The sequence below is a fragment of the Musa acuminata genome, chromosome BXJ2-10 (genome assembly GCF_036884655.1).
Source record: "Musa acuminata AAA Group cultivar baxijiao chromosome BXJ2-10, Cavendish_Baxijiao_AAA, whole genome shotgun sequence".
NCBI classification, from domain to species: domain Eukaryota; kingdom Viridiplantae; phylum Streptophyta; class Magnoliopsida; order Zingiberales; family Musaceae; genus Musa; species Musa acuminata.
In genome coordinates, this window is record NC_088347.1 from 26,247,737 (window position 1) to 26,275,654 (window position 27,918).

Consider the following 27,918-nt stretch of genomic DNA (forward strand, 5'->3'; position numbering starts at 1 on the left):
TGAGGCACGGCTTTATATAGCGGTTCGAATTGGGTCGGGTTTGCAATAGTTGACCAAGGCTCGGCTCAGATGAAGGCCTATCTGAGCCGAAACCGGCCCGATTAAGGCCCGCAATTGGGCTAGAATCTTGTCCGAAATAAAGGTTTACAACGATACGACAGATTGCATCGTAACATAATCCACATCAGAACCAGACAATCTCAATCAGACGGTTAATGGAAACCTACGCCCTCTCAGATCGAGTCCGGTGCTCCGCTTGCATATAAGCGACCTCTTAAAACAAGGGTTTATAACGATCCGATAGAATTAATCATAACAAATAAACATTAGAACCATACGATCTCAATCAGACGGTTATTAGGAATCTACGCTCTCTCCTTTCCGAGTCCGGTGCTCCGCCATCATATAAGCTACCTCTCACCTCCTACTCTCATACTTTGTCTGCTCTGTAGCCATCGGGTTGGTTTGTCCATAATACATATTTTCCAAAGAGGCCCTTCTTTCTTCCAAAATTACGTCGAACACTCTCTTTGCGTCGCCGCCGCACCCTTTTATGGGCAAGCGGCTCCCGGAGCCGAAGAGCTTGGAGGACGTCGCCCGCTACGCCGCCGACAGGATCCGGAGGACCAGAGTCGCCAAGCCCTCCCTTAGGCCTGCGGCGTGGAACAAGGAGACGACGTCGGCATCCGTGATGAACTTGGCGGACCTGCCGGAGGCCAGCGTCCCCCTGAAGGAGGTGGTGGCGGACTGCGCCCGGCGGTGGTTCCAGGATGCGCTTAAGGAAGCCAGGTCCGGAGATGTGTCGATGCAGATCCTTGTCGCTCAGATGTACCATAGCGGATATGGGGTGGCGAAGAACGAGCAAAAGGTGAACCCTTTATGTTGTTCTCCTGGTATTGGATCGGTCAGGACGCTTTTAGTTGACGGCGTTTGGATTCTAGGGTTTCTTGGAATCTAGTTTTCCGATTTTCACAGTACTTTGGGTGTTCTCCGATAAAGTTCGCGTTTTTTACTTCTTTCACAGATTTGATGGTCAGGGAGAATTTTTATTGACTAGTTCTCAGATGGTCGATTATATTTGTGGGGTTTGTGAAGAGAGTAACGAGTAGAAGATTGAAGCTTTTGATAGCATATTGATGAACAGTATGTAGCTAAAAACAAAAGAAAGGTGAAGTTTTGATTGCTTGGTAAGTTATGGTGCGCAGCATACATGGCATAGCAGGCTGTATCTATGATGTCAGTTGCATGCTCAGCACTTAGAAGCTCCAGGAGTTTGTTGTTGGAAAATTCCAAAATCTTCTTAATTACCAGAGAAATTTTATATATGTTGCACAATTTCTGGCTTGAATTTTGAAAAGTGCCTATAGGATTTCTTGTACAGGTGATGTAGCATGATTCTATTTCATAATTCTTATCTCCTACCTCTTTCTAGACAAAATTTCCCTTTTCTTGTATTCCCTGTTACCAGAATCTTGATAGCTAACGAGTTGACATTTCTCAGGCAAATGTGTGGATTACAAAAGCCTCCAGATATCGGTCAGCAGTTTGGAAGGTCAGCGACAAGCATCCAGGTATCGGCCTTGTATTTTTAACATAAAAATTCAAAATTTGAACAGAAAAGACATATTTCGTTTCTTGCATTTGTCATCCAAAATATATATCTGTTTGTAGCACTTACAACTCTGTTGTTGGTTAACTTTTGTTGAACATTGTATTAATATGTTTTCTGTAGGCTACAATGCTAGTGATTCTGATTCTGATGAAGAGAAAAATTAAGCTGGTCATGATCAGGTATGACTTCAATTCTCAAGATGCATGTTGCAGCAAGTTAAAATTATGTCTATTATTTATATTATGCTCAGCATCACCTATATCATGCTCAAGATGCCCATCTGTATTGAATCATTTGGATTTCTATTAGGTTCCAATGTTTTAATTTCAATGGGAGATCTTGGTCTTGAACATTATTGAGGTCATATAGTGCTATGCTATTTTAGAATATTTGGAAATGACAAACATATTATGGATGCTTAGAACTGTGTTTCTGGAGTACATATGACTGAAACTCCTCTAACTGAGATTATCAATTTATAAACTTGTTGAGGAAATTATGTAAGGGTGTTTTGCTGTAATTATCAGTATTTCTGTTTATATTCTCAAAATAATTGTGAGAGGTCTTGCGTTGGAGGAGACAATATACTTAAGATTATGGCAATAAGAAAGAAAGGAAGATCCAGAGTGTTACAATCACATCTGAATAGACAGTGGGTTGCTTCTGCTGGATGCCCAACTTACCAGTACTGATGCTCTAAAGGAATGCAGAATTGCAGGACTTTGTCAAGAAAATTCTCGTTTCCCCTTGTTGATCACTTCATGGGATCATTGATTAGAGATCTTTTTTTTTTCTTTTATGATTATATTGGCAATTGGTCTTTCTGGTTTCTAAGGCTCCTTATATATATACACATTGTAATATTTCTCTATCTTGTGGTAACTTTTGAAATTATACTTTTGGTTCATTGTGTTTACTTTCCATCCCTTCACAAGTTGGACACTCAGATGTGTGATTAGGAATCAGTAACATGTGACACTTAAGTTGTCATGAAGTCAGAAGCAAGAGGTTACACATGTTCTTTTGATACATTCTTCTCTTAAAACACCTGAACTCTATTCCATGTCATAAGGTGTGGATCTTGAAATCTCTTTGAATGGGGTGTGCACTGGTTTGTGCATGAAGGAACTGGCAAGGACTGTTTTACATGGATCAGGGTAGCATATAAACTCCAAGAATGTTAGGCAAAATAAAACGAGGAAGTTGGTGTACCGAATAGGAGAGGTTTTGCACAGTGTCTGCTGCAATGTGCATTGTCTGTCTCTTTTTATTCATTCCTGATATACATCTGAATCCAAACTCAGTATTGATCTATGCCATCCACTTTTAGTTCTTCACATGTTTTTCAAGAAATAGCTTGAGCGGTGAAGTCAAAGAGTTTTGGATTGTTAGTGATGTTATCAGAAATGGTTAATAAACTTGTTCATGATTTTAGCATAAACAAATAGGTCATGGCATGAGTAGGTGGTATCTTGGTGACCCTCCCGATAATGTTGCTCTATATATTACCATTGTGGCAGAATAAACATCCTCAAAATTTATCTGATCCCTTCCATTTATTAAAAGTTAGATGCAATCTGAATTTGACACTGCTGTTTACTTGCTTGAATTTGATTTCAACAATTGCTAACAAATTCATAATGTGTTTCTTGCAGGGTTTGCTTTGTCCAAGGTCAGTTCATGTTTGGCGACTGCGTTCTTAGATTTTTCTGTTTTGTTCGGAAGATCCACTGTGTATCAATCAACAAAGTTTCCATGAGTTGCTGAAGCTTTATGCAATCCATGACTAGTGATCCAGAATGTGTTTCAGGTCTTTTCGGCTAGATGCCGCTTTTGTTACTAAGAATTGTTTGATGTTTCTACTTTTGTGAATGTTTAGAGTTGTCAACCTTCACTCTATCTTAAGAAAACATTTTTGAATGAAATTTCTTGATAAGTAAATATGCTGGAGTGTTCATAATGTTTGTTAATTTGAATCTTCCTGAGTAATAATGCATCGACTAGAACATATCTACAGATGGATCTTCTATTGCTACAGGATTCTGTAAGTTGAATTTGAAGATATTATAGAATCAGTCCCAACAATGATAAAACTTTTGTTACCAACTATTCGGGACAATCTAAATCATTACAAACAATTATATCCAACATAAATGATACAAAAATTTCTCAGACCTAAAACCTAATATTCACTGAGCACAAATAATGTCTTCCCCGTTTCCAGGAGATTGCAGACCGTAACGTCCTCTGTATCTTATAACCTTCTTTTGCTTTTACTGTTCATGCTCCGTTGCGGCTCCCTGTTCTCCATTCCCAAGGCTTCTCAGGGTGGGAAGAAGCCCACAGGCCAACGCGAGCAGATCGTGCATCTTCCTCCCGCTAAGTACACATCGATCAATGCTCACTTGCGATGAGAACTCTTGGTCGGTTCATCGAAAGAAGGCAAATGATGGAACATTTATCTTCTCGGAAGAGACTACAGATTGGCTCAAATATTTAGAATATTCCTAATTCATATTTACGAATTTAAGTCCCTTAATTTACACCCTATATTAAATTCTCTTTCTTTGATTAATATTTGTAATTGTTATTCTGCTTTAAATTTTCTTTTTCTAATTGTTCCTGAGTTTTAAATGATATTTGCTGATAGTTAGAATCCTGATTAATGGCCAGAGGCCAACTATCGATGTTCAAAGGCAAATTTATATACTTGCATAGAGAATTGATGTCTTAAAGAAGAAAAATCTTTAAAAGATCATATATTCTATTAATTAATGATTTAATAATAGTTGGAAAAAAATGGCAAACCCATCGAAGACATATTATATATTTTTAGAAATTATATGACAAGTAATAATGGTAAGATTTAACCCTTTAGAAAATGTAAATCTCATGTGTGTCATGTTAGACTCATTACCAATTCATTTTTGCTCGAATAAATAATGATTCGGTGACAATTAAGTAAATTCGTATTATTTTAAATGACCAAAATATAAGGTATTATTGTGCTTTACAAAAATATTGTCGTACCCCTCAAACTACCTGACTTTCTATTGGTGGCAGAGACCGGCCCCACATTTAAAGTACCTTTGCTGCAAAGACGAAGAAGGCCAGGAAAGATACGCAAAGATGACGATGCCTAAATGGATCCGATAGTGTACGCTACCAATCTTTCGGCGTCGGGCCAATGCAGATCTTCCACGCGTCATCCTTTTGTTCCCGTTGCGCTGGCCTTTTCCTTCGCCCTTCCTTCGTCGGAAAGTGGCATTAGATTCGTTGACCTACTCTCCCCTCGACCACATCCAACCCCTCTCTCGTCCTTCCCCCTCGTCGAAGGAGAGAGAGAGAGAGAGAGAGAGAGAGAGAGAGAGAAACCCCATCGAAGCAGACACGCAAGGGAGATATGGGGAACAGCCTCTTCCGCTTCTTCTGCGGCAAATCCTCCGAGTCAACGCCCAACGATAAACACCAATCTTTGGGGCCTCATGGCGTCACCGGCGCCACCGTCGGCGTCTCCGCCCTGGCCCGTGATATCTTACACTTCGAAATCACGTCTCAGGTGCTCGATTCTTATCCTTCCCACCCATCCTCAACCTCTTGCAGTCATATGTGTGTTTTGATTCCTCATTACTTCTCTTCTAATTTTGCCGTTGCAAGGTTCCGGAAGCACTGAGCCAATCTGTAGTCTCTTCCAAGAAGGCACAAGCTAATTGGTACGATTTAGCTTGATGTAATCTGATACAGGAAACAAACAAGCTCATTTCTGCGAGCTACTAAGGATGCTTGGAACAGATGATTGTCCAAGAAGAAACAGTGCGTGATCTAACTTGTTTCAGCTACTTTAAAACCAATATAGGTACAGGAAACTGCTAGTTGCATGGAGAGAAGCCAAGCCACCACCAACAACACCAGAAGAAGCATCCAGACTCGTGATCCGAACCTTGAAGAGGCACCAAAAGGCAGATGTTGAGGTAAGCAGAGCACACAGAAACAATGGAATCCGTATATGATCAGGAATGACTAATCAAATGTGCAGGGTCTCTTGGCTTATTATGGTCTTCCACTCCGGAACACTCTGCCGGAGATCCCAGCTGCTCAATCTTCTAAGCCGGAGGGAGCGAAGGACGAGCTACAAACACTTCCCGTGAGATGCTGCACATCACCTTGCTCAACCTGAGATCTAAGCCAGAAGAATGTCCTTGATGCAGTCTAACGCTACTGTTTCCTGGTTTTAGGTGGATGCCAAGGCTGTAGCAGATGGCGACACCATCACTGTGTACGTAGACACAGCTGATCCAAGAGAGTCTGCCAAAGTCCCTCGAGGCGTGCACGAGGCAGCCATCGAGAGGGCAAGAGCTCGCGCTGTGAAGGATTACAAGAAGGCGGATGCGCTTCAAAAGGTCATTACTGATGCAGGTTACAGGTAATCCACTTTGGCGATTCCCTGTCACGAGCTAGTTCGTGAAGCTTTGCCATATCATGGATCATGTCGACTGCAGGGTAATCGCTGGGACAAACAACGAGGAGATTCTTGCTCGGAAGTATCGAATTAGGCTAAGGTATGCTTCAAATTTAGGACTAGTTCGCCCACTTTGCTGTGATTTCGCTGATAAGCGAACAGGGGAATAGATGCACCGGAGAGCTCCATGCCCTTTGGGAAGGAGGCTAAGGAGGAACTGGTGAAACTGGTACAAGGGAAGCGTCTCAAGGTCTACGCTTTCGGAGATGATCGATACGGTCGCTGCGTGGGAGACATTTACTGCAATGGCGTCTATGTTCAAGTGAGACTCGAGGAAGAAAGTTATCAGATTGCTGAACCTACCATTTCGACGCTGTCTCTGACACGTAGTCCTGTTCATTCTACAGGAGCAGATGCTGAAGCGGGGGCTTGCATGGCACTACGTCGGCTACGACAAACGTCCGGAGCTTGCAAGGGTTAGTCTAATGTTCCATCATTTGCCTTCTTTCGATGAAGCTTCCAAGAGTTCGCGTCGAAACTGAGCATTGATCGATGTGTCCTTAGTGGGAGAAAGATGCACGAGCTGCTCGCGTTGGCCTGTGGGCTTCTTCCCACCCTGAGAAGCCATGGGAATGGAGAAAAGCGAGACGTAATGGAGCATGAAGGGCAAAAACAGAAAAGGCTATAAGATACAGAGGACGTTACGTTCTTCAATCTCCTGGAAACGGGGAAGACATTATTTGTGCTCAGTGAATATTAGGTGTTGGGTCTGAGAAATTTCTGTATCATTTATGTTGGATATAATTGTTTGTAATGATTTAGATTATCCCAAATAGTTGTTATCATTGTTGGGAATGATTCTATAATATCTTCAAATTCAACTTACAGAATCCTGTAGCAATAGAAGATCCATCTGTAGATATGTTTTTAGTCGATGCATTATTACTCGGGAAGATTCAAATGAACACACATTAAGAACACTCCAGTATATTTTCTTATCAAGAAATTTCATTCAAAAATGTTTTCTTAAGATAGAGTGAGGGTTGACAACTCTAAACATTCACACCAAAGTAGAAACATCCAACGTAAACACAATGTACCAAAAATATAATTTCAAAAACTGCCACAAGATAAGAGAAATATTACAAGAGCCTTAGAAACCAAAAAGACCAATTGCCAATATAATCATAAAAGAAAAAAAAAAAAAAAAAAAAGAAGATATCTAATCAATGATCTCATGAAGTGATCAACAAGGGGAAACAAGAATTTTCTTGACAAAGTCCTGCAATTCTGCATTCCTTTAGAGCATCAATACTGGTAAGTTGGGCATCCAGCAGAAGCAACCCACTGTCTATTCAGATGTGATTGTAACACTCTGGATCTTCCTTTCTTTCTTATTACCATAATCTTAATTATATTGTCTCCTCCAACGCAAGACCTCTCACAAATATTTTGAGAATATAAATTGAAATACTGATAATTACAGCAAAACACCCTTTCATAATTTCCTCGTCAAGCTAATAAATTGTGTTTCAGTCATATGTACTCCAGAAACATAGTTCTAAGCATCCATAATATGTTTGCCATTACCAAATATTCTAAAATAGCATAACACTATATAACCTCGATAATGTTCAAGACCAAGATCTCCCATTCAAACTAAAACATCGGAACCTAATAGAACTCCAAATGAATCGATATAGATGGTCATCTTGACCATGAAATAAGTGATACTAAGCATAATGTAAATGATGGACATAATTTTAACTTGCTACAGCATGCCTCTCAAAAATTGAAGTCGTACCTGATCAAGACCAACTTAATTTTTCTCTTCATCAGAATAAGAATCACTAGCATTGTAGCCTAAAGAAAAGTATTAAAACAATGATCAACATAAGTTAACCAACAGCAGAGTTGTAACTGCTACGAACAGATATATATTCTGGATGACAGATGAAAGAAAAGAAATATATCTTTTCTGTTCAAATTTTGAATTTTTTATGTTAAAAATGCTAAGGCAGATACCTGGATGCTTGTCGCTGACTTTCCGAACTGTTAACTGATATCTGGAGGCTTTTGTAATCCACACATTTGCCTGAGAAATGCCAACTCGTTAACTATCAAGATTTTGATAACAGGGAAAAAACCTACAAGAAAAGGAAAATTTTGTCTAGAAAGAAGTAGGAGATAAGAATTATGAAATAGCATCGAGCTACATCACCTGTACAAGAAATCCTACAAGCACTTTTCAAAATTCAAGCTAGAAATTGTGCAACATATATAAATTTTCTCTGGTGATTAAGAAGATTTTGGACTTTTCTAATAACAAACTCATGGACCTTCTAAATCGCTGAGAATGCAACCGAGATCATGATACAGCCTGCTATGCCCCGTATTCTGCACATCAAAACTTACCAAGCATTCAAAACTTCACCTTTCTTTTGTTTTTAGCTAATACTGTTCATCAATATGTAATCAAAAGCTTCAATCTTCTACTCGGTACTCTCTTCACAAAACCCACAAATATAATCGACCATATAAGAACTAATCGATAAAAATTGTCCCTAACCATCAAATCTTAAGTGAAAGAGGGAAAAAAAAAAAGCGAACTTTATCCGAAAACCCCAAAGTACTGTGCAAATCGGAAAACTACATTCCAAGAAACCCTAGAATCCAAACGCCGTCAACTAAAAGTGTCCTGACCGATCCAATACCGGGAGAACAACATAAAGCGTTCACCTTTTGCTCGTTCTTCGCCACCCCGTATCCGCTATGGTACATCTGAGCGACAAGGACCTGCATCGACACGTCACCGGCCCTGGCTTCCTTAAGCGCGTCCTGGAATCACCGCCGCGCGCAGTCCGCTACCACCTCCTTCAGTGGGACGCTGGCCTCCGGCAGGTCCGCCAAATCCATCACGGATGACGACGTCGTCTCCTTGTTCCACACCACAGGCCGAAGCGGGGTCTTGGTGACTCTCGTCCTCCGGATCCGGGAGCCGCTTGCCCATAAAAGGTGGCGGCGACGCAAAGAAGGTGTTCGACGTAATTTTGGAAGACAGAAGGGCCTCTTTGCAAAATAGTGGCGAATGGTGGGGACTAGGTGAAGCCGTCGGTGGCGCCGCCGTCCGGCCCTAAGTCGCTCCTCGTGGAGTTTCTACGTCGCTGCCACGCGGCCTTTCGCCCGCCAATGGGCCGAAGCACTGAACCCGATCGCACAGTATCACGCTGTATGTCTAGTCGTGAATCACATAACTACTCGAGGAAGCTTACCATCTGTAGCTAAAGCCTTACTGACTTCAAAAAGAGTGAATGGTAAGATCGCCCTTCGCTTCCCCTCGTCTGAATACGATTATGAGCTTCCTCTTTTCTTAGCCGCCATCTCAGTCGTCTTATCCCCGTCCGCTTCGGCGTTGTCGGGAGCTGTCCCCACAAGTTCCGATCTCAGCCATTCTCCCTGTCCTCGCCAGTGGATGATCGTGGCGAATGACGGGGAGAATGTGATGTTGTCCGTCTCAAGCCCGCAGTCGTCGGTGGCTGTGGCCGCCCGCTCCTGGGCCGTTGTCGGTGGATATCCTCCGCCGCTGCTCGGACACTGCGACCAAAATATGGGCCGAATCACAGAAGTGGGCCGACTCCTACTTTGAACGGGATATTGGGCCTTTGTGGGCTGACCTGGTTGTGAATCAGGTAATGATTGCGAAGCTTACCGTGCGCAACTTTAGGATAATGTGACGACAGATTTATTGTCAATGAGCTGTAGGTTTCAGATTTGAGTGAACGAGGAAGCATGATGACATGTTCTACTTACTGAGGAGAAAAATTACTGATTGTGTATTTGTAGGTCGCTCCTATTTTTCATGAGGATTTTGTGATTATAAACATGTTTACTAATCCCAGATATAGTAAGATGTGGCTCAATTCGTGTGAGAGTGTGTCCTTTGAAATTGGCCAACTAAAATTAAGGATATACACACACCGTTGCTCGTTCCATTGTGATCATGGGAGAGCATATCTATGGACTTCTTTGGAAGTTTACTTACGATGAGACGAGGACATGACTATCTTTTTATAGTGGGCGATAGGTTCTCAAATATGATGGTACTCATGTATTGCAAGAAGATAATTACTAGAGAAGAAGTAGTTTGCTTATTCTTCCAACACGTGTGGACACATTTTGACTTTTTGAGTTTTATCGTGTTCGACCGTGATATGTGTTTCTTGAGCAGTTTTTGGAGTTCACTTTAGACCATGATGAACACCAAACTAAAGAATTGTACAACCTTCCATCCGTAAATTGATTATCAAATCGAAATAGTGAACCACACCATGGCTCATCTCCTCCGAGGATACAACTCTCGCCACTTGAAGATATAGGATGAAAGTTTACCGTATCTTGAGTTTGCTTTCAATCAGGCGATGCATAGTTCTACCGATAAATCACTATTCAATATATGTTTAGATTATTTATCCCAAAGTCCTTTTAATCTATATTTTACAATCGATTCAGAATTAGTTATCTCCGACAAAAGCAATACAACATAATAAGCCTAGAAAATTTTTGGAGAACATCCGCAATATACATAAAGAGGATGAGAAGAATCTTTAGTGTAGAAGGATGATTTTATGAAAGAGACATTGTTTGGCTATACCTTAGGAAAGAATGACTCAAACGAGAAGGCAAGAAGCTAAAAGCCCATTTGATATTAACCATTCAAAGTTTTGAAGCGGTAGAAACGATGCATGCCAAATTTAATTGTCACCCTACCGAGAGATACATTTAATTATAAACGTTAAGAACTTTAAGTCGTTCGAGCCTTCGATGCTAGACGATGAGCCAAACAAGACATTGTCATTTATCGAAGAGTAGTGACCAACCAAGAAAAACCCTTCAAAGAAAATATTATCATCAAGAGTAAGTCCACAACCACTCGGTGAGATATTAAAGTTATCCTCCAAATTAGATACGAAGGATACGTAAATAAAATACTCAATTTTAAAGTTGTTAAAGTTAGTTTCCCCAATTTTAAAGCAAGATTCAATGAAACATGAATTGCCTAATTAAGGGAGTTGTGATCTTGGGCCAATCTCAACACCATTCAAACATTTTAGTCGATCCCTATCCAAACACCTCTTAAAGATTCAAAACCTTATTTGACCAAGCCAAGCTGAAAATAAAATTGCATACATACTTCGATCCAAGTTCTAATATAACTCAGATCAGGACAACCTTCATCCAAATAGTGGTAGCCACCGGGAGCGGGTGGCACTAACTTCTACAAAGACAAAATCCTAGTGGGAATATACCTTGAGGTGCTTCACATCCTATCTAAAGACAAATCAATAATTCTTCATCAAGGAGCATAGTCCATTCTATCTATTCTATTCTCATCTTGTCCTTCCAACCATATATTTTTTTTCTCAAGTTTTTATATTCAAAACGTTACATCAAACTCCATCTAGCTATTATGAGCAGACTCCAACACCTACTGCCTATTGTCTAAATCTTAGGAGCAGGTTCAAACAACGAGAGAGATGATCAAAATGGACAACAATACATAAACTATCGAGAGCATCCAAGTGTTATCCAAAAACAATCTATGCTTTATTGCATCTATTAATTTCTTTACATAATTTTAATTCTTTCTAATTAATATTTTAGTTTTATAAGTAATTAAAATTATTTTTTGATTTTATATTTGATCTTTCTACGGTAAAATTTTGTTGTTGTTGTTGTTATTCCTTGGTGAAAACTTTTAGTGAAGAGACGATGTTAATTGTTTTGTTTCGAAACAAAAATATTCACCGAGGTCGATTCATTATATTCAGATATTCACGATCAAAAGGTACTAAATTCTCTTTTTGGATAGGTCTTGAATGGAGAAGAAAGACTGAAATGTCTATCTATTATCTAATTCACTTGATCCGATCCATTTTGAAAACGCCTAATGTCAAAGTTACTGAATGGGTAAGTTGTCAATCCCTAAAGTCCATGGATTGTCCAACCCATACCCATATGGGTTAGAATCCACTTTGCCATTAAGCCACATCCGATCTCGGTCGAACGTAGGGCCGACGACGACGATGGGGATAGCGGAGCGGTGATCAGGATGAGGGTGATGTTGACGCGTCATCAAGGAGAGGTAGAGGATGAGGGCCTCGTCGCGCTTCCCCGAGTACATGATCACCGTGCTGTTTGTGCGAGCTCTTCAAGTCGCCAATAAAACGTAGTTCTCGGCCTCCCATGTCATTCCCACCTATTGGCATCCAACGTCAAGGCTCTCGCCTGGGAGAATGAACCAAATAATAAGATATTACTGTTCTCATATACTCAAAACTGGTGCAGAAAAGACGACCCTTTTATATCAAAATTTTCTCCTCCATACATGCATCTCTCTCTCGACAAAGCTTTGGTTTTTGTCTTGTGCTCATAAAGCATCGATTTTTTTTTCCCTCTTTCGGAGAGGGTCCCCTCTTTGTTCAGTTGCGCAAAATGCCCTCGTTCATTCGACCAACCAATTTAAGCGATCTAAAATCTCGTGTGTCTGCACGAACGAGTGAGGAACTAAATATACAGGCTGAAAACGAGAAAGAGCAGACAAAGGCAAGACGTGTGTCCGAGGAACACGGTGTTGGTGAACAGATGCGTCATGACTGATGAGTCAGTACGACCTTATCCACGGGACGTTGTCGGGAGTCTTTGGTCGGCTGAGCTAGATGCCAGAGTCGATAGAGCTCTCCAGTCGATGTGTGTGGCGCCGCAATATTGACGTCTCTTCGTTAGGATGCTAATTAGTGTATCGGGAGGAAGAACACCTCTATCGATCGGGATGGCCTCGCCTCGGATGTTGTCGCTTTCCTGCACATAAGGCCCCATCGGGTCGTTACCGACTATGGCCCCTCGACAAGTAAGTCGGTGTGGGGTTCTGCTTTCTGTTTTTTTTCTCTCCTCTAGCCGAATGCCAGCCAAGGGCTTTTATACTACTATACGAGGGTCGATCGTACATGGGTTTGATGTGATGGTTGATCATCGAGAGGTGAGATGGTACCTTTGTGGGGGCGTTATCCCGGGACGTTCGGAATGACGGCATACGGTGTCATCCCGGGCTTACCGGGATGGGACATGGTGAGCGACGTCTTAGTACGATTGCTGGCTCGGCGCATGGGAGTGCTTCTCTTGCTGACTTGACCGTAACATGATGTGGCATCGATTGTGACGTAGTCTGGACCCAAAATATACGGTATCACATGGGATGAGAGAGTCGAAGGCAACACCAATTCCATTAGATTAGCTATCAAAAAATGAGACTGCTTCGACGAGAAGCATTTTTTATTTTTGATATTGGATATATATATATATATATATATTATGGAAACCTCTTAATTCATCCAATATCAAAAATAAAAAATATTAATTTATAACATTAGATAATTTCTATTGTTAACTTGAATGCAAGTATTCAAATTCTAGAATTTGAATAGTAACCATATACGGGCATTGCCAACGTAAGTTCTTTAAAAGCTTTGTTCTTGACCATCATATCACCTTACCATATAAATCTGATTTAAACGAACACTATGATTTGAACGACAAAAACAGAATTCTTTGGGTTGAGTTACAATTCATGGCATTTATGGCAACCAACCTATTAATTATTTTATTTTTTTCAATTTAACAAGAAAGATTTCTTTCTTATCCTATATAATAACAAAACAGTAAAAGAGATAGACATTTCTTTCTTACCTTAAGCTTGCCGTACAATTGGTTCATTATTGTGCTCGGGTTGAGATAATAATCATTAGAACAGGTACTTCTGTTAGATAATAGAAAGGAAGTCCGATTAAGGTAAGATTAATTAGGAGATAACCGGAAGGAACTCTCCTAATAACTTATGTTATATCCTTTGTTCTCACCTATAAATAGACAAGACGTCAAGGACTAAAAATGTATCTCATAAAGGACGTAGATTATGATTTCTCTCTCAACTTTCCTAATCCATCAATCTAAGTAGTATTGTAAAAAGATAGGAAGAGAAAAGAATGAGAGTCTTATATATTGACAATCAGTTTTGGATCTAAAGATAGTGCCCGGATCACATAGAGATCCTAAATCGATCTAATATTATTTTATTTCAATCCTAATGTATATGTGTAACTTCGATATTGTTGTAGTAACATTGAGGTGGTGGATCCTTTGGTGCTGATCTCTGAACCTCTTGCATTCCACTTCCTCCTCTCGTTGTTGTTTGGTTTGCTAGAAGGATTGGTATGTGTTCGAGCAACCGAGGAAGAGTATCCCAATAATATTCATTCCTACTACATACATCATGCATGGTAGTCGATATTTCATACGATGGATCTTATTATTATAACTAGTGATATGGAATTGAATCACCATGAGCCTCGTACGATATAGACGATGAGACTTGATAAGGGTGGCAAGAAAAGGCTTGGCTTGTCGGCTAGATTGTACTGTGATATGCAACGACATGCTTATCGTATAGGTTTAAGTACTCGATGAAACCAGCTCCTGAGATCATATGCCGGACGAGCCTTGCTGCTCATTGTATTGATTTTAGCTCTTAAAAGATTGAATTTGAGTCATTTAAAGATTGAACACACATTTTAAAGGCTTAAAAATGGAAAATTTTGAAATTAATTTTAGGCATTTGTAATTAATTTTCGAGGTTCTCTCAAAATTCAGAAAATTTTGAAATAAGTGAAATGTGAGTTACAATTTTTTTTTAATAAAGTTGCATTGTTTTTGGATCAAAACTTAAAACATGTAACCTCGTTAAAAAAAAAAAAAAAGTATAACTCGAGTCTTCAAGAAAATTCTTTTCATAAAGCTTCTAAACATCATTCTTTGATAATATTCAAGTGGTTTCTGATTCAAAATGATTGTAAATTCACTTTAGATTGGGTAAATTTTTAAAAAGATACAAATTCAATCTTTTAATTGTTAAAAGATTATCGTAACTAAGGTTTTCAAAAAGACTATTTTTCTGAAAACTTTAGAAAAACCTTCTTTGATAATATTTACATAGTTTTTTTTTCCCAAAGTGGCTGTAAATTCACCTTAAATTGGAAAAAAAATAAAAAACATAAATTTAATCAATGACTAAAATCCATAAAAATATTTATTTTAAAATGCAATTGTTAAAAAAGTCATTTATGCATTTATAAGTCATTTCCAATGTTTTTTCTTAAAATTTAAGAATATGTATATATATATATATATATATATATATATATATATATATATATATACACAAATATATATATATACATATACATTTTATTTTACTACCACCTCTCATTTTTTTCAAAAATAATTTAAATTTCAAAAACTTCTAAAATGAATTACAAAAGTCAAAATGTTTTTTTTTTATTTTTAATGATTTCAATCTTTACATGGCTCAAATTTAAAGATAACCATCATCCTCATTTCCCCAATCAAAGATTCATCCTAACTAAATTAGTGTTGTAAGGGGACTTATCTGCCGCCATGGATAGACATTTTAATTTAGTCCATATCGAAAATTAAAAGAAATCAACTTATTATAGAATCAAATCTCAAATAGCATTATGTCATGCAACAAAAACAAGTTCTCAAAAAGCCTTTTTCTTGAACATAATATCACTTTAACATATTAAAATTCCCACTAATAGAATAAACATTTTAACATAACCAAGATATCATCAATTTGTGATTCCATACCTCTATGATTTAGAAATAATGATAAACAAGTTCAAAAGCTCACATTTCTGCAACAGTCTTCTAAAACATTTTTAACTTAACTGAACATTAAATCAAACAAACTTTGATACTGAAAAGACAAAGTCAACAAAACTGACTTGATTCAAAAGGCTGTATGCCCCTAATCTACCCATGAAGATTTCATGCACTCTCGGTCACAGGGTACTCGAAGACAACATCCTTTCCACAAAGCTTTCTATAGACCCCCGTGAATGTCTCCAACTTGTACTCTGTGTTGTTGCGTTCCTTTGGGTCCAGGAAAATCTGATTCAAAGAGATTAACAATTTGGTAAACCATTTGGTTTCTGCAGCTTCATAAAATGAGATAACATAAAAAGTGATCATGGCAGATGGTGAAATCAAGTTACAATTCCATAACGGCCGTATCAAGAATGGAACGACAACTACGTTCTATTGAGTACACATGATATGGTTTAGTGCATAGACATCTTAGAATATCACCGTCAGTTGCTTCAAAATACATTATAGATGTGAACTGACGAGAAGACACTAAACCTGTAGTAAAAGGTAAAGAGTCTGATCACAGGAAACTCACCTTCATGAGCTTTGAGCCATCGAGACGATATCTTATGCGCTTCCCAACAATCTCAGCAGGGTACACAACATCCTCCAAGATGGCATCATGAACTGCAGTGAGAGTCCGGCTGCGAGGGCGCACGACAGCAGAACCTTTCTTTGGAGGTCTCAAAATCCTCCTTGTCGCAATAAGAACTACATCCTGTTTAAAAGAATAACAAAAAATGAGGACCATAAAAGAAAGGAAATACAAGTACAAACACGCATCTGCGTATGTGAAGAGATAGGAGAGATCATTACAAATTAGAATATTGTAAGTATGACTGGTGACAGTGTATGGTTACTTGATATAGCAACATAAAGAACAACACTCAACATGAAGAATATTACAGTGTAAACCATACCTATGCCGATTGGGTTTATTATTCTAAAATACCTACACATATGATATGGACAAATGAGACATTAGTTCATCTTCCAGCAAACAGACCTGATATTTTTCTATGATACTGGGTGTTTGCCACCTAGTAAAGTTGCTTTCTAAAAAAAAAATCCCTCGACTCGTATCTTTAAGGAACATCACCAATGACTTTTCCAAGATTGTGGATCTCAATCGACTATGATAATAAGAAAGGCCAATCGCACAGTCCAGGTCCAAGATAAGCTCCAATGAATTGAGTAACATGGATTTAGTAAAAAGTAAATAAGGCACACTGAGAGAAAATATTTTCACCAATCACATTCTGTCAAAAAATTTCTACTTCTGGAGCTTGCCCATTTCCTACTTAATCAAATGTAAATATCTAGGAGCTCATGAGATTACTATTTGATTGTCTTAGAAATATTAAAGAAGGATCAACTCAATCAGTGATATTTACTCAACATCAGTGCATCTTAAATCATTGAAAACAGTTGCAATAAATATTCCAACAGGATCATTCATGCGGAAGAAATATGAATCACCAATCACATTCTGTCAAAAAATTTCTACTTCTGGAGCTTGCCCATTTCCTACTTAATCAAATGTAAATATCTAGGAGCTCATGAGATTACTATTTGATTGTCTTAGAAATATTAAAGAAGGATCAACTCAATCAGTGACATTTACTCAACATCAGTGCATCTTAAATCATTGAAAACAGTTGCAATAAATATCCCAACAGGATCATTCATGCGGAAGAAATATGAATCACCAATCACATTCTGTCAAAAAATTTCTACTTCTGGAGCTTGCCCATTTCCTACTTAATCAAATGTAAATATCTAGGAGCTCATGAGATTACTATTTGATTGTCTTAGAAATATTAAAGAAGGATCAACTCAATCAGTGACATTTACTCAACATCAGTGCATCTTAAATCATTGAAAACAGTTGCAATAAATATTCCAACAGGATCATTCATGCAGAAGAAATATGAATCACCAATCACATTCTGTCAAAAAATTTCTACTTCTGGAGCTTGCCCATTTCCTACTTAATCAAATGTAAATATCTAGGAGCTCATGAGATTACTATTTGATTGTCTTAGAAATATTAAAGAAGGATCAACTCAATCAGTGACATTTACTCAACATCAGTGCATCTTAAATCATTGAAAACAGTTGCAATAAATATTCCAACAGGATCATTCATGCGGAAGAAATATGAATCACCAATCACATTCTGTCAAAAAATTTCTACTTCTGGAGCTTGCCCATTTCCTACTTAATCAAATGTAAATATCTAGGAGCTCATGAGATTACTATTTGATTGTCTTAGAAATATTAAAGAAGGATCAACTCAATCAGTGACATTTACTCAACATCAGTGCATCTTAAATCATTGAAAACAGTTGCAATAAATATTCCAACAGGATCATTCATGCGGAAGAAATATGAATCACCAATCACATTCTGTCAAAAAATTTCTACTTCTGGAGCTTGCCCATTTCCTACTTAATCAAATGTAAATATCTAGGAGCTCATGAGATTACTATTTGATTGTCTTAGAAATATTAAAGAAGGATCAACTCAATCAGTGACATTTACTCAACATCAGTGCATCTTAAATCATTGAAAACAGTTGCAATAAATATTCCAACAGGATCATTCATGCGGAAGAAATATGAATCACCAATCACATTCTGTCAAAAAATTTCTACTTCTGGAGCTTGCCCATTTCCTACTTAATCAAATGTAAATATCTAGGAGCTCATGAGATTACTATTTGATTGTCTTAGAAATATTAAAGAAGGATCAACTCAATCAGTGACATTTACTCAACATCAGTGCATCTTAAATCATTGCAAACAGTTGCAATAAATATTCCAACAGGATCATTCATGCGGAAGAAATATGAATCACCAATCACATTCTGTCAAAAAATTTCTACTTCTGGAGCTTGCCCATTTCCTACTTAATCAAATGTAAATATCTAGGAGCTCATGAGATTGCTATTTGATTGTCTTAGAAATATTAAAGAACGATCAACTCAATCAGTGACATTTACTCAACATCAGTGCATCTTAAAGCATTGCAAACAGTTGCAATAAATATTTCCAACAGGATCATTCATGCGGAAGAAATATGAACACAACAAGCACTTTCTGCATGCACAGCAACACTTTTCAACACACATCATTCTTCCTATAGTGTTAAGATATTACTTAATTCGATGTTTATTAAACTAGTTAGAGACAAAACGATGAAGTGCAGCAAAGCCTAACCTTCCCACTGAACTTCTTCTCCAATTCTCTAACAAGCCTCACATGAATCTTCCTAAAGGCTTTTCGAAGCCTGTATGGAACATGAATAACAACAGCTTTTCGGTTGCCTGCTACATCCATTTGACTGCATTAGAGAAACAAATAATTCAGATACTTAGTCTCCTGGATAAAAATACATACATACATCTCACAACTGAAAATTTGATATACTCTTACATGGCTGAATTGATATAGAGGTCCTTGAGGTCACTCTTCAGCTCCTGATTACCATTCTCCAAGTCAAAGAATGCCTACAAGAAAAAACAGCCCCATCAGCAACTAAAACCAAAATACATCAAGCAACAACAAGACTAAGCATGTTTCACAACCTGAGCAACAGTGTCTTCAAACTCAGTTGGCTCCAAACCCTTTTCCTTTTGGATTTTCTTCCTTGCAGTAAACATTTTGTTTTCTTATTGCTTAGCCTACAAAAAGCAACACCAAAAATTCTAAATGAATCATTATACATATAACAAGAAATAATATTCTTATTTTAGAAGCATTTGAATCACATGCTCTGCTCAGAGATGTTGACTCATCAACCTACAAGTCAAAACAATAAGCGTTTCATCAACTTAACAATGTGCTACTTATACTAAATATTCTAAATTGATTATATAACTCATGAATTAAAACTTCCTATATCGATTATTATATTAACTCATAACAAACTTAAGCTGGCTCATCTTTCAACGCATGAGGTTGTCATGTAATCTTATATGAGGTTTCAAATACCAGTCTGTATGTTCCAAGAGATAAATATTAACTTTTTTGTTGGCTTCTTTTTTTAAATATTAACGTACTGAAGAGAAGGTAGGCAAGCCATTACGGAGCCAATTATCATATAAGAGAACCTACTGACAAGTTGGTAGGAAAGTCTTTGCAGAGCCGATATTCATATAAGAGGTACCAAGATGATGTGATGTGGAGAATCTCTTCCCTTTTCGATAATAAAGATGGGTTCTTTCCAATATGTACAACATCATCAAGAAATAACATGGTAACTCAATGAGCGTTATCAACTGAGTTAAAGGTTAACAAAAGTACAAAGAAAGTAAACTGCACTGAAATGATCCATCAATCTCTATGCACAGTCTACCTTGATGAATACTATGGCAGTCTCATCAAGATCACTAATGCAATAGCTTGTGGCGCACTACTGAATAAAAATAGAAAAAAATCAGATCTTGTCACTAAAACTACACCGTAAAAAGGAAAACAAGAAATCAAACAATGCACCGAAGGAGAACACAACAAACCACAAAGAAGGAAGTGATTATCGATTCGCATCGGAAATAATCTGAACTGAAGAAAGGAGAACCAAGTGAGTTCCCACCGGAACTCCGAACCTAGAAAACAGGTGAAAGGAGGTACCTTCGGGGCCGAGGAGCACGCAAGGACAGCTCGGAGACCGCAGCGGCGCTCTTAGGGTTTCTTCGCACAGGGGAGGACAACCCTCTTTTATTCCTCGGCAGCCAGGAGCCTCGGTATCCGAAATTCCAATTTTGTCCTTAGGATGAGATATCCCACAATTGTGATTTGATCAGTAGAATCTTGACCATCCAATACAGTAAACAATCAGAATCGTCGATTTAAGATCGGAAGGACGTCAAACGCGCGCGCCCACGTGTGTTTTTGGGACGGTCAAGATGGAAGAGTAGCTATGATCTACGGTATTGATTTCTTTGGAAAGCTTGCCTTACCAAGTCAGCTATCATACCGGTCCGGTTTGCGCACAAACCAAACCGATTCATGCCCGGTTCAGTTCATTGACGGAGTGAAGAAGAAAAGATCCACTGGACAAGTCGTCTCGATTCTGCCTCTTTCTTCGCTTCCATCCCCCTTGTAGAATTCTTATCGCCCTCGGAAGAGAAGAAGCGAAAGGGGGGGGCTTTTGGATTCTCGATTCCGTTGCAAGAGGAAGAACTAGCAGTGAGATGGATCAGATACTGAACAAGGTTGGATCGTATTGGATCAACAAGCGAGCCGACAAGGAGATCTCCTCCGTCGGTGACGACATCAACGTAAGCAATCCTTCCGGTCCTGCCCTCATATCCATTCATGGTTCCTTTCGACCTTTGGATTCGTGGATTTTAAGTGTTTCCTTGTGATTCTGAAGCTCAATTCTTTTGGGAAACCCTTGATTCATTCGGGTTTCGAAGCGAATCGCTAGTTCTTCCCCTCTTAGTGGATTTCTTTTCGATGCTGTTAGTTGTGTCCACAAATACTCAGTAAAATATTTTTTTTTAATCTTTCTTTTAGTTTAGCTACTTGATGTTTTTGTGAAAATTGCGAATTTTACGATGACTTGTTATTATGGACAATCAAATCGTTTGTTGGTGCATGAAAAGTGGAATCTTTGAGTGACTTACCACCGCTGTTTTAAGGTAGAAAACACCGACGAAATGTTTCTATAATTGGGTATAGCTCGATGGTCTATCAAGAATTGAAAAAACACGGTGTGTTCTTTATTTTCTTCAGGATTCTGGGCATACTAAAGAAAAGTATGGTGGACCGTCGTAGATGATGTTTTCTGCTTTTTTCTCATAACCTCTGTGTCAGATTGATACCTGCCCCATGTAGATTACTCACTGGGATTATATTTTAATTCATGATATTTAAGTACATGGGTGATGGGTACTGTAGAAATGCGAGTATTTTGGAGCTCAAATAGGAAATTGTATACTGTGTTTGTGTCTATTTCTGGCATGAATGAAAAGGTTTATCTCAGTTCTTGATGATATTAAAGATGGATATTGGATACTGTGAGATGCAAATAATTATAATTGAGATGCAGAAGATTTATTGCAGATGTCAGGATGTAAGAGATGCTAAAGAAGTACTATTTTATGTGTCATCGAGAACAACTTAGGTAACTTGTTAGGTGCAATGATGTTTTGTGAACAACTTCCATATTTGCCAAGCATGAGAAGCACTGAATTGAAATGGGAAATAGTTTGAAGTAGCTTCCTTAATATTCGAAGAATTCATTTATTAGAGAGTCATGTAGGGCCATGAGCTGGAGACATTTTGATGGAGTGTTGAGTCACATTCTCATGGTCTATAGTTTTTTTTTATTGTTTTGATTTTTGCTTCAGTATGACTCCCACTTCATAATTTTTATTAATTTTGTTGTTTCTTGATATTTTATGATGTGATTACTGGAGTATATTAAAATTGCAAAAATTATACTTTTTATATAAGAGGAGACACTTCTGTCAGAAGAAAGAATATCCTCATAAACATGAAATAGTGAGATTTGTAACAGAGCACCTTAAGAGAAAGATTTGATAGATAGACAGGATGCTAAAAGGAGAAAGTTCTATCAATAAAATTATTGCTTTGTAATATCTTTCCTTGAAGTGATTCTGGGAGTCTACCAACTCTCAGATTGCAGTGGACTGTTATGGCACATTAATATGGAATGATATTTCAGTCTCCTGATATTGACTTCCATCAGGAAAAGAAAGAAGGGAGCAATGGAAATAGGAAGGAGAGAAAAGTTTCTTCTCCTCTGTCTTGTCGGTCCTTTGAAACTGCAAGCCAAGAGGGATTCAAGATTCAGCTAGAATATTGAAATGGATTGCTTTAGAGGGATCAGTTCTACGAGTAAACAGTATGGTAAAAAAACTCGGTGTTTCTGCTGTACAGCAGTTGAAATAGCCAAAAAACAGAGCTCTAGGCAAGATAAGCTGAATTTAAATAAACAGGGGTTGTCAGACTGGCCTTTGTTTGGACTTCTACATGCTACATAATGCTGCGGTAGGTACACTGCATCTTGATTAGATCGACTTTTGAGTTTTAGTTCAGACTTGAACATACCACCACAGACCGATGTACTAGACAACTTGATTCCTTGATTGTATGGTCTTTTTATATAATTGGCAATCTTTTCTTTACGAGATATCATTGCTGGATTTTCATGTAAAATTCTTTCTCAATTTGCTTGAGATTGTTTTAATTATGATGTGACATGTTTATTATTGCTATCTGGTATATTTGTTTTCCATGTGTTTCAACCTAGAAGATGTTGATGGTTGTATTAGTTACTCATTTTCAACTGCTTAGGAGGGAAGGTCTTTTTATATTATCATGATCTTTTATAGGATCATGATCATCTATTCAATTAATACTGTCTGCCTTCTCTTTGTGGTAATATTGGTCCCGTGTCTTCCACTGACATAATCTTTTGTTTATTTTACCAGTCACTCTCTAGCAGCATTGAAGGGGGAGCAAAATGGTTGGTCAATAAGCTCAAAGGTGCTGTATCTAAGCTCCAGTTTCCATCAATTTGCATCTTTTTTTCTGTCTACCTCATGTTGTCGGAGTGAAAAACATAATGTTTTTGACATAGTTTCTCCTTTCATGTTACTTTAGATGGACCTTCATGTTTATCTGCTTGTTTTAGATTATTTCGTAATTTCAATACTTGATGTTTCTTTGACACATTTTTTTACTTAATTCATTTGCTTTGTTTTTTTATGTGTTGAGTTCCTGCATCTTGAATACACATTATTGTCTGCCCCAAATGATTTTCCTGTTCTTTTTTCCCATCATTGTTCTCTTTAATTTCACTTTTCATCTACAATGCTAACTCTTCATGCAATTTTGAAGCTCTTGATGCATTTTGGCTTCCTACTTATTTTCCTTTTAACACGTTTCTATCAGATTTTTGGTCCGCAAGGAATTGTGACATGGTTTCGGTATACTTGCATTGCAAGCATAAGAAGTCATTTATATGCTAAACTAACAGGTGCATCTTTTGCACCTATTGGAGGCTATAAGCTAGTCAAGTCCATTACACAATAGGTATCTGCTGCAATGACAACCCAAGTCCATCTTTTGTTATGTATCTCATTGTATCTATACCACCAGTCGAAGCTTCAATGTTTCTCCATTGCTTCAAGACCCATTTGGAGAATCTTTGGCCTCAATATAAATAGTGCTTCCCCAATGTTCTATTCTGTTTCTTGCTGATTCAGGTCATATAGTATAAAATTTCAAGCGAGTAATTTTAGAAATGACTTAACAGAGGTAGTTTGGCGTGGTATAGGACATAGCAAGTTCATCTAGAATTAGATAGAATCCTCACATTTCTTTGGTTTCTCCATGAAATTTCTTCTGTATGGTCTTCAATGAATCTCCTAACATTAGCACAAAGTACAACAAACGTTCATTTTTATGGTTCTGTAGCAAAATTACTTCGTTTATGTTAACATATATTTGCTCTCAACTAACTCGAATCAAAGGATGTTTATCCATGTTTTAGACTTTTGGTCATTTCTTTCTGATAACTCAGATTTTTTTTGTTTGAGAGTGTGTATTTGTGCCACACATGGCAATGGTTCTAATCCCCAATCAAATTGTGTACTTGACCAAACTCATGGAAAGACTGTTTTCTTCCAGGAAAGATGCAGAAATCATTGCCTGAACTGCTGAGGGAATACGATATGCCGATAGGCCTGTTTCCTCAGGATGCAACTCACTACGAGTTCAACGAAGAGACAGGGAAGCTCACTGTATACATACCCTCCGTATGCGAGGTTGGCTACAGGGATTCTTCGGTCTTGCGCTTTTTAACCATCGTGACCGGTTATCTAGAGAAAGGAAAGCTGGTCGAGATCGAAGGGATCAAAACAAAAGTGCTGATTTGGGCAAAAGTGAATTCCATCACCACCGAGGGATCCAAAATCCACTTCACCACCGGCGTGAAGAAGACCAGGAGCCGCGATGCATATGAGGTGCTTAGAGGTGGTATCACCGTGGACAAGTTTTAGGCTGCTATGAGATGGTTTACTAGTGTGCGTAGTGCATAAGCTACCGTGTTATTGATGTGGGACTCTTTGAACCTTGTCAATCCTCCTATCTCAATAATTATATCATCGTGGAATTGTGGTGACATATCAGTGGTTTCTTGCTCTTATTTCTTCTCCTTCCAGGCTATGGTGAGGTGATTTATGTTAAAGGATGAAAGAAAATAATGTTCAAGACCACCCAACTTGGCAAAGTCCAATAAACTGCATGATGATAATGGTGCCAATAATATAGTGTGATAATCGAAATCAATTTCCGATTCCGAGCATGATTATTATTTATATTACCAAGAAGAAAATTTGTACAGACACAATTTTCAAGTGGATGTGGGAATAAATACACATTCACAGCAACAGTCACAGCAGCATGCATGACAGCGGCTGGCTTTTATCGGGCGATACAACATGTTTCTATATAAGATTTAGAACATGGAATCACTTCTGATCATTCATCTGTTCAAAGAAGGACTTCATTGCTTCGTATGTCGACCAGCAAATGGCCGCTGCTGGTGCATGAAACAGCATTCTAGGTTTCCATCCTCTCATCAGCCCGGCATAGCCGTCGCGCCTTAATATGGCCCGTATCACCTCACCTGTCGAGCTGCTGGAGAATCTATCGCAGCCGCAAACACCCTGCTCAAAAGACAACGAAGAAAAACCCACTTCAATTTTAGCTTACCAAAAGGAATCAAGTACATAGAAACCATCGACAGATTACAGATGGAGCGAAAATACATGGACATGACTAAATAGCAAGTTAAAAGGCATAAAACAGAAACTGCTAGCATCATCACAAACTTGAATATTCTGTAGGAAAACAAATAGCACGTCAAATATCATTAACTGAAGCCCCAAGATGAAGCTTTGCATCCCTTTAAGATAAGGCTTTGGCATCTCTTTGACATGCAAATCAGAATACAATCCTTAGTGCTGTCCTATCATACACAAAGACAATTGATTCGATTCTCATATTACGCATGAAGATAGGGTGCCAATCAACTTTTTGAAATGGCATGCAACAATCCTGTAAAAGAACAAAGAACTTAGGAAAGCAATGGTCAAGAGTTCTTTGGAATTATAGGACATCCTTATTTTCTGTTGTCTTCTGCTACCAATGCAACTAATGTTAGTTCCATCTCATAACTTAATATCAGCTGACATACTGCTTCTCAAAATTTCATGTTGGTTGTTCGACAATAAAATATATGCTTTCAGGTTGTGCATATGATTGTCATTATCATGTTTGTTTCCACCTGCTCATAATAAGTAAAGAAAGCTTCTACTATGCATTTTTCTCACAACAGTTATTACTTGATCCTACATAACTTATTTCCTTGAAGGAGGACAATATTATGTGAAACCTCTACATTGTTCTTTAAGAGTCACAAACTAAAAGCATCTTCCATTATAGTTTCAAATGCATAATCTTATGCAAAGATCCCAATAAGTTCTGAAGAATGATTGGAGCTCTCTCCTCTGTAATGAATTGTAGCTTTCATTACTAGTAACAAAATCTTTCTACCCCTTTATCTAATATGTGAGATTTTATGAGCTCAGTGAGCTATATGATTCTGCAAAGTATTATCAGCAAAGGATTCATGATGTCAATCAACTACCTAATTTACAGAATCAAGCTCTTCAATATGGGGGAGACACAGGAGTTCAGAGATTAAGCACAACTTCAAGGAACAGAACACTCAACATGAGAACTGCATGTAGTAAAAGCAAAACAAAGATTCAATCTTTACTCTAATGTGATTGTATAAATTGGATTAGAAGCTTTACCTGACACTGCAACTGCGTCTTGACCACATCAAGCGGTGTGGTGACGGCCGCTGCCAAGGCACCTGCAGCTGCACCGGCGGTGGCGTGCACCACCAGCCGCTCATCGCTTGCGTTATCCGGTGAGATTTCCATCAGCCCCCTCTTCGCCGCCTCATACGTCGCGAAGTGCACGGCAGTATAGGGGGCGTTCATCACCACGGTCGTCCTATACGAGGCGAAGAACGCCCTGATGCCCTCCTCCCTCAGAACTCTGGAGATGCAGTCCGCGACCCCCTTGTACGGGCTACTCTTCAGCTGGAGGCGCTGCTTCACGGTGTCCATGGGCGTGAAGACGGCGTCGCTGGCGACGGTGGCGAGCACCCCGGAGGCGGCGTGGGCTACCGGATTGTTGGGGTTCTCCCGGGAGAGCGACTCCTTGGATATCTCGTAGACGGAGAAGTAGACGGCGTGGGCGGGGCCGGCGCCGAGGCTCATGGCGCCGAGACCGCGGTAGAGGCCGAGGGCGCCCTCGGCGCGGACGACGGAGCGGAAGGCCTGGCGAAGGCCGAGCGGCCGGTGGCATGCTGGGGAACCGGCCTGCATCCGGGTCTTAAGGGTGTCCACAGGGAACATGGCGGTGTGCTCGACAAGACCAGCGACGGACCCGGCCACCATGAACTGCCAGAAGCGGAGGCCGTCGTGCTGCTGCGCGACGACAAGGTCGGCCGCCGGAGGGATGAGCTCCGGCCGGCGGAACTCGGCGGAGGCATCGGCCATGGGGAAAGATCAATGTTTGGAGGGTGGGGTTGAGTAGAACGATATTAAAAGGCGAAGGATCGATCGGGAGCTTGTCTCCATGCAATAATTTAGGGGATTGGGAGAGGGGAAGCGTCACATCGGATCAAAAGGAGGATGGGGGGAGGGGAGGGGAGGAGGAGAAGATTTTGGATGGAAGCGTTGGTGGACGGGCCTAGTGCGCTTCCGTTCGCTTGATAGGGTTTCGTTTCGTCGACGCCTGCTTTCGCTTTCTGCACTCTCTCTCGATTACTTTGTTGTTGTGCTCCCCTTTCGGTGCGTGGATTTCCTTCTTCCATCTCCTCTTCTGCTCTCACCGTCGTCGTTTTCTTCAAAGAGAACATTGCGACGCTCGTTGCCGCCTCGAAGAGGCGGTCATGTCCGGGGAAAGCAATTTAACGATGGCTGCCCAATCCACGCCACGGTTCAGCAATC

The 27,918-nt window shown here is 39.2% G+C and overlaps 5 protein-coding genes and 1 pseudogene across 7 annotated transcripts; 3 read left to right on the forward strand and 3 right to left on the reverse strand.

Moving 5' to 3' along the window:
* Nucleotides 1-451: 451 nt before the first annotated feature.
* Nucleotides 452-3,553, forward strand: LOC135625906 (uncharacterized). Its single transcript, XM_065131035.1, has 4 exons — nucleotides 452-868; nucleotides 1,502-1,571; nucleotides 1,733-1,791; nucleotides 3,268-3,553. The coding sequence occupies exons 1-3, from the start codon at nucleotides 554-556 to the stop codon at nucleotides 1,774-1,776; spliced, it is 429 nt and encodes a 142-aa protein (XP_064987107.1). The 5' UTR covers nucleotides 452-553; the 3' UTR covers nucleotides 1,777-1,791; nucleotides 3,268-3,553.
* Nucleotides 3,554-4,878: 1,325 nt separating this feature from the next.
* Nucleotides 4,879-6,961, forward strand: LOC135624749 (probable staphylococcal-like nuclease CAN1). 2 transcript variants are annotated; one of them, XM_065128667.1, is made up of 9 exons: nucleotides 4,880-5,171; nucleotides 5,270-5,325; nucleotides 5,469-5,583; nucleotides 5,649-5,756; nucleotides 5,848-6,035; nucleotides 6,112-6,171; nucleotides 6,234-6,393; nucleotides 6,479-6,547; nucleotides 6,636-6,961. In XM_065128667.1, the coding sequence occupies exons 1-9, from the start codon at nucleotides 5,016-5,018 to the stop codon at nucleotides 6,732-6,734; spliced, it is 1,011 nt and encodes a 336-aa protein (XP_064984739.1). In that variant the 5' UTR covers nucleotides 4,880-5,015; the 3' UTR covers nucleotides 6,735-6,961. The 2 variants fall into 2 exon arrangements, 1 of the variants encoding a protein (XP_064984739.1); XR_010491786.1 differs by lacking the exon at nucleotides 6,636-6,961 and having other exon boundaries at nucleotides 4,879-5,171; nucleotides 6,242-6,393.
* A 205-nt stretch (nucleotides 6,962-7,166) lies between these two features.
* LOC135583195 (uncharacterized) lies at nucleotides 7,167-9,555 on the reverse strand (annotated as a pseudogene).
* Nucleotides 9,556-15,767: 6,212 nt separating this feature from the next.
* On the reverse strand, nucleotides 15,768-20,595 carry LOC135624750 (small ribosomal subunit protein eS7-like). The gene is made up of 6 exons (XM_065128669.1): nucleotides 20,486-20,595; nucleotides 19,441-19,536; nucleotides 19,289-19,362; nucleotides 19,073-19,196; nucleotides 16,387-16,569; nucleotides 15,768-16,094 (listed from the first exon to the last, which is right to left on the reverse strand). Exons 2-6 carry the CDS (start codon nucleotides 19,513-19,515, stop codon nucleotides 15,972-15,974), a joined length of 579 nt encoding a protein of 192 aa, XP_064984741.1. The 5' UTR covers nucleotides 19,516-19,536; nucleotides 20,486-20,595; the 3' UTR covers nucleotides 15,768-15,971.
* Nucleotides 20,596-20,913: 318 nt separating this feature from the next.
* On the forward strand, nucleotides 20,914-25,012 carry LOC135624752 (uncharacterized protein At5g01610-like). The gene is made up of 3 exons (XM_065128672.1): nucleotides 20,914-21,135; nucleotides 23,317-23,371; nucleotides 24,518-25,012. The coding sequence occupies exons 1-3, from the start codon at nucleotides 21,049-21,051 to the stop codon at nucleotides 24,886-24,888; spliced, it is 513 nt and encodes a 170-aa protein (XP_064984744.1). The 5' UTR covers nucleotides 20,914-21,048; the 3' UTR covers nucleotides 24,889-25,012.
* A 144-nt stretch (nucleotides 25,013-25,156) lies between these two features.
* Nucleotides 25,157-27,781, reverse strand: LOC135624751 (uncharacterized). Of its 2 annotated transcripts, none has more exons than XM_065128670.1 (2): nucleotides 26,710-27,772; nucleotides 25,157-25,557 (listed from the first exon to the last, which is right to left on the reverse strand). In XM_065128670.1, the coding sequence occupies exons 1-2, from the start codon at nucleotides 27,463-27,465 to the stop codon at nucleotides 25,360-25,362; spliced, it is 954 nt and encodes a 317-aa protein (XP_064984742.1). In that variant the 5' UTR covers nucleotides 27,466-27,772; the 3' UTR covers nucleotides 25,157-25,359. The 2 variants fall into 2 exon arrangements, with proteins under 2 accessions (XP_064984742.1, XP_064984743.1); XM_065128671.1 differs by lacking the exon at nucleotides 25,157-25,557 and adding an exon at nucleotides 25,575-25,948 and having other exon boundaries at nucleotides 26,710-27,781.
* Nucleotides 27,782-27,918: the final 137 nt, after the last annotated feature.

Excerpts from the sequence above, each read along its gene's own strand:
- LOC135624752 (XM_065128672.1), top strand. The coding sequence starts at position 21,049 with ATGGATCAGATACTGAACAAGGTTGGATCGTATTGGATCAACAAGCGA. Across the intron at positions 21,136-23,316 it reads CCGTCGGTGACGACATCAAC|TCACTCTCTAGCAGCATTGA; the intron begins GTAAGCAATCCT and ends TTATTTTACCAG. Across the intron at positions 23,372-24,517 it reads GTTGGTCAATAAGCTCAAAG|GAAAGATGCAGAAATCATTG; the intron begins GTGCTGTATCTA and ends GTTTTCTTCCAG.
- LOC135624749 (XM_065128667.1), top strand. The coding sequence starts at position 5,016 with ATGGGGAACAGCCTCTTCCGCTTCTTCTGCGGCAAATCCTCCGAGTCA. Across the intron at positions 5,172-5,269 it reads ACTTCGAAATCACGTCTCAG|GTTCCGGAAGCACTGAGCCA; the intron begins GTGCTCGATTCT and ends TGCCGTTGCAAG. Across the intron at positions 6,036-6,111 it reads ATTACTGATGCAGGTTACAG|GGTAATCGCTGGGACAAACA; the intron begins GTAATCCACTTT and ends TGTCGACTGCAG.
- LOC135624750 (XM_065128669.1), bottom strand. The coding sequence starts at position 19,515 with ATGTTTACTGCAAGGAAGAAAATCCAAAAGGAAAAGGGTTTGGAGCCA. Across the intron at positions 19,363-19,440 it reads TTGAAGACACTGTTGCTCAG|GCATTCTTTGACTTGGAGAA; the intron begins GTTGTGAAACAT and ends TTTTTCTTGTAG. Across the intron at positions 19,197-19,288 it reads CTCTATATCAATTCAGCCAT|TCAAATGGATGTAGCAGGCA; the intron begins GTAAGAGTATAT and ends TCTCTAATGCAG.
- LOC135624751 (XM_065128670.1), bottom strand. The coding sequence starts at position 27,465 with ATGGCCGATGCCTCCGCCGAGTTCCGCCGGCCGGAGCTCATCCCTCCG. Across the intron at positions 25,558-26,709 it reads AGACGCAGTTGCAGTGTCAG|GGTGTTTGCGGCTGCGATAG; the intron begins GTAAAGCTTCTA and ends TCTTTTGAGCAG.
- LOC135625906 (XM_065131035.1), top strand. The coding sequence starts at position 554 with ATGGGCAAGCGGCTCCCGGAGCCGAAGAGCTTGGAGGACGTCGCCCGC. Across the intron at positions 869-1,501 it reads TGGCGAAGAACGAGCAAAAG|GCAAATGTGTGGATTACAAA; the intron begins GTGAACCCTTTA and ends GACATTTCTCAG. Across the intron at positions 1,572-1,732 it reads GGTCAGCGACAAGCATCCAG|GCTACAATGCTAGTGATTCT; the intron begins GTATCGGCCTTG and ends TGTTTTCTGTAG.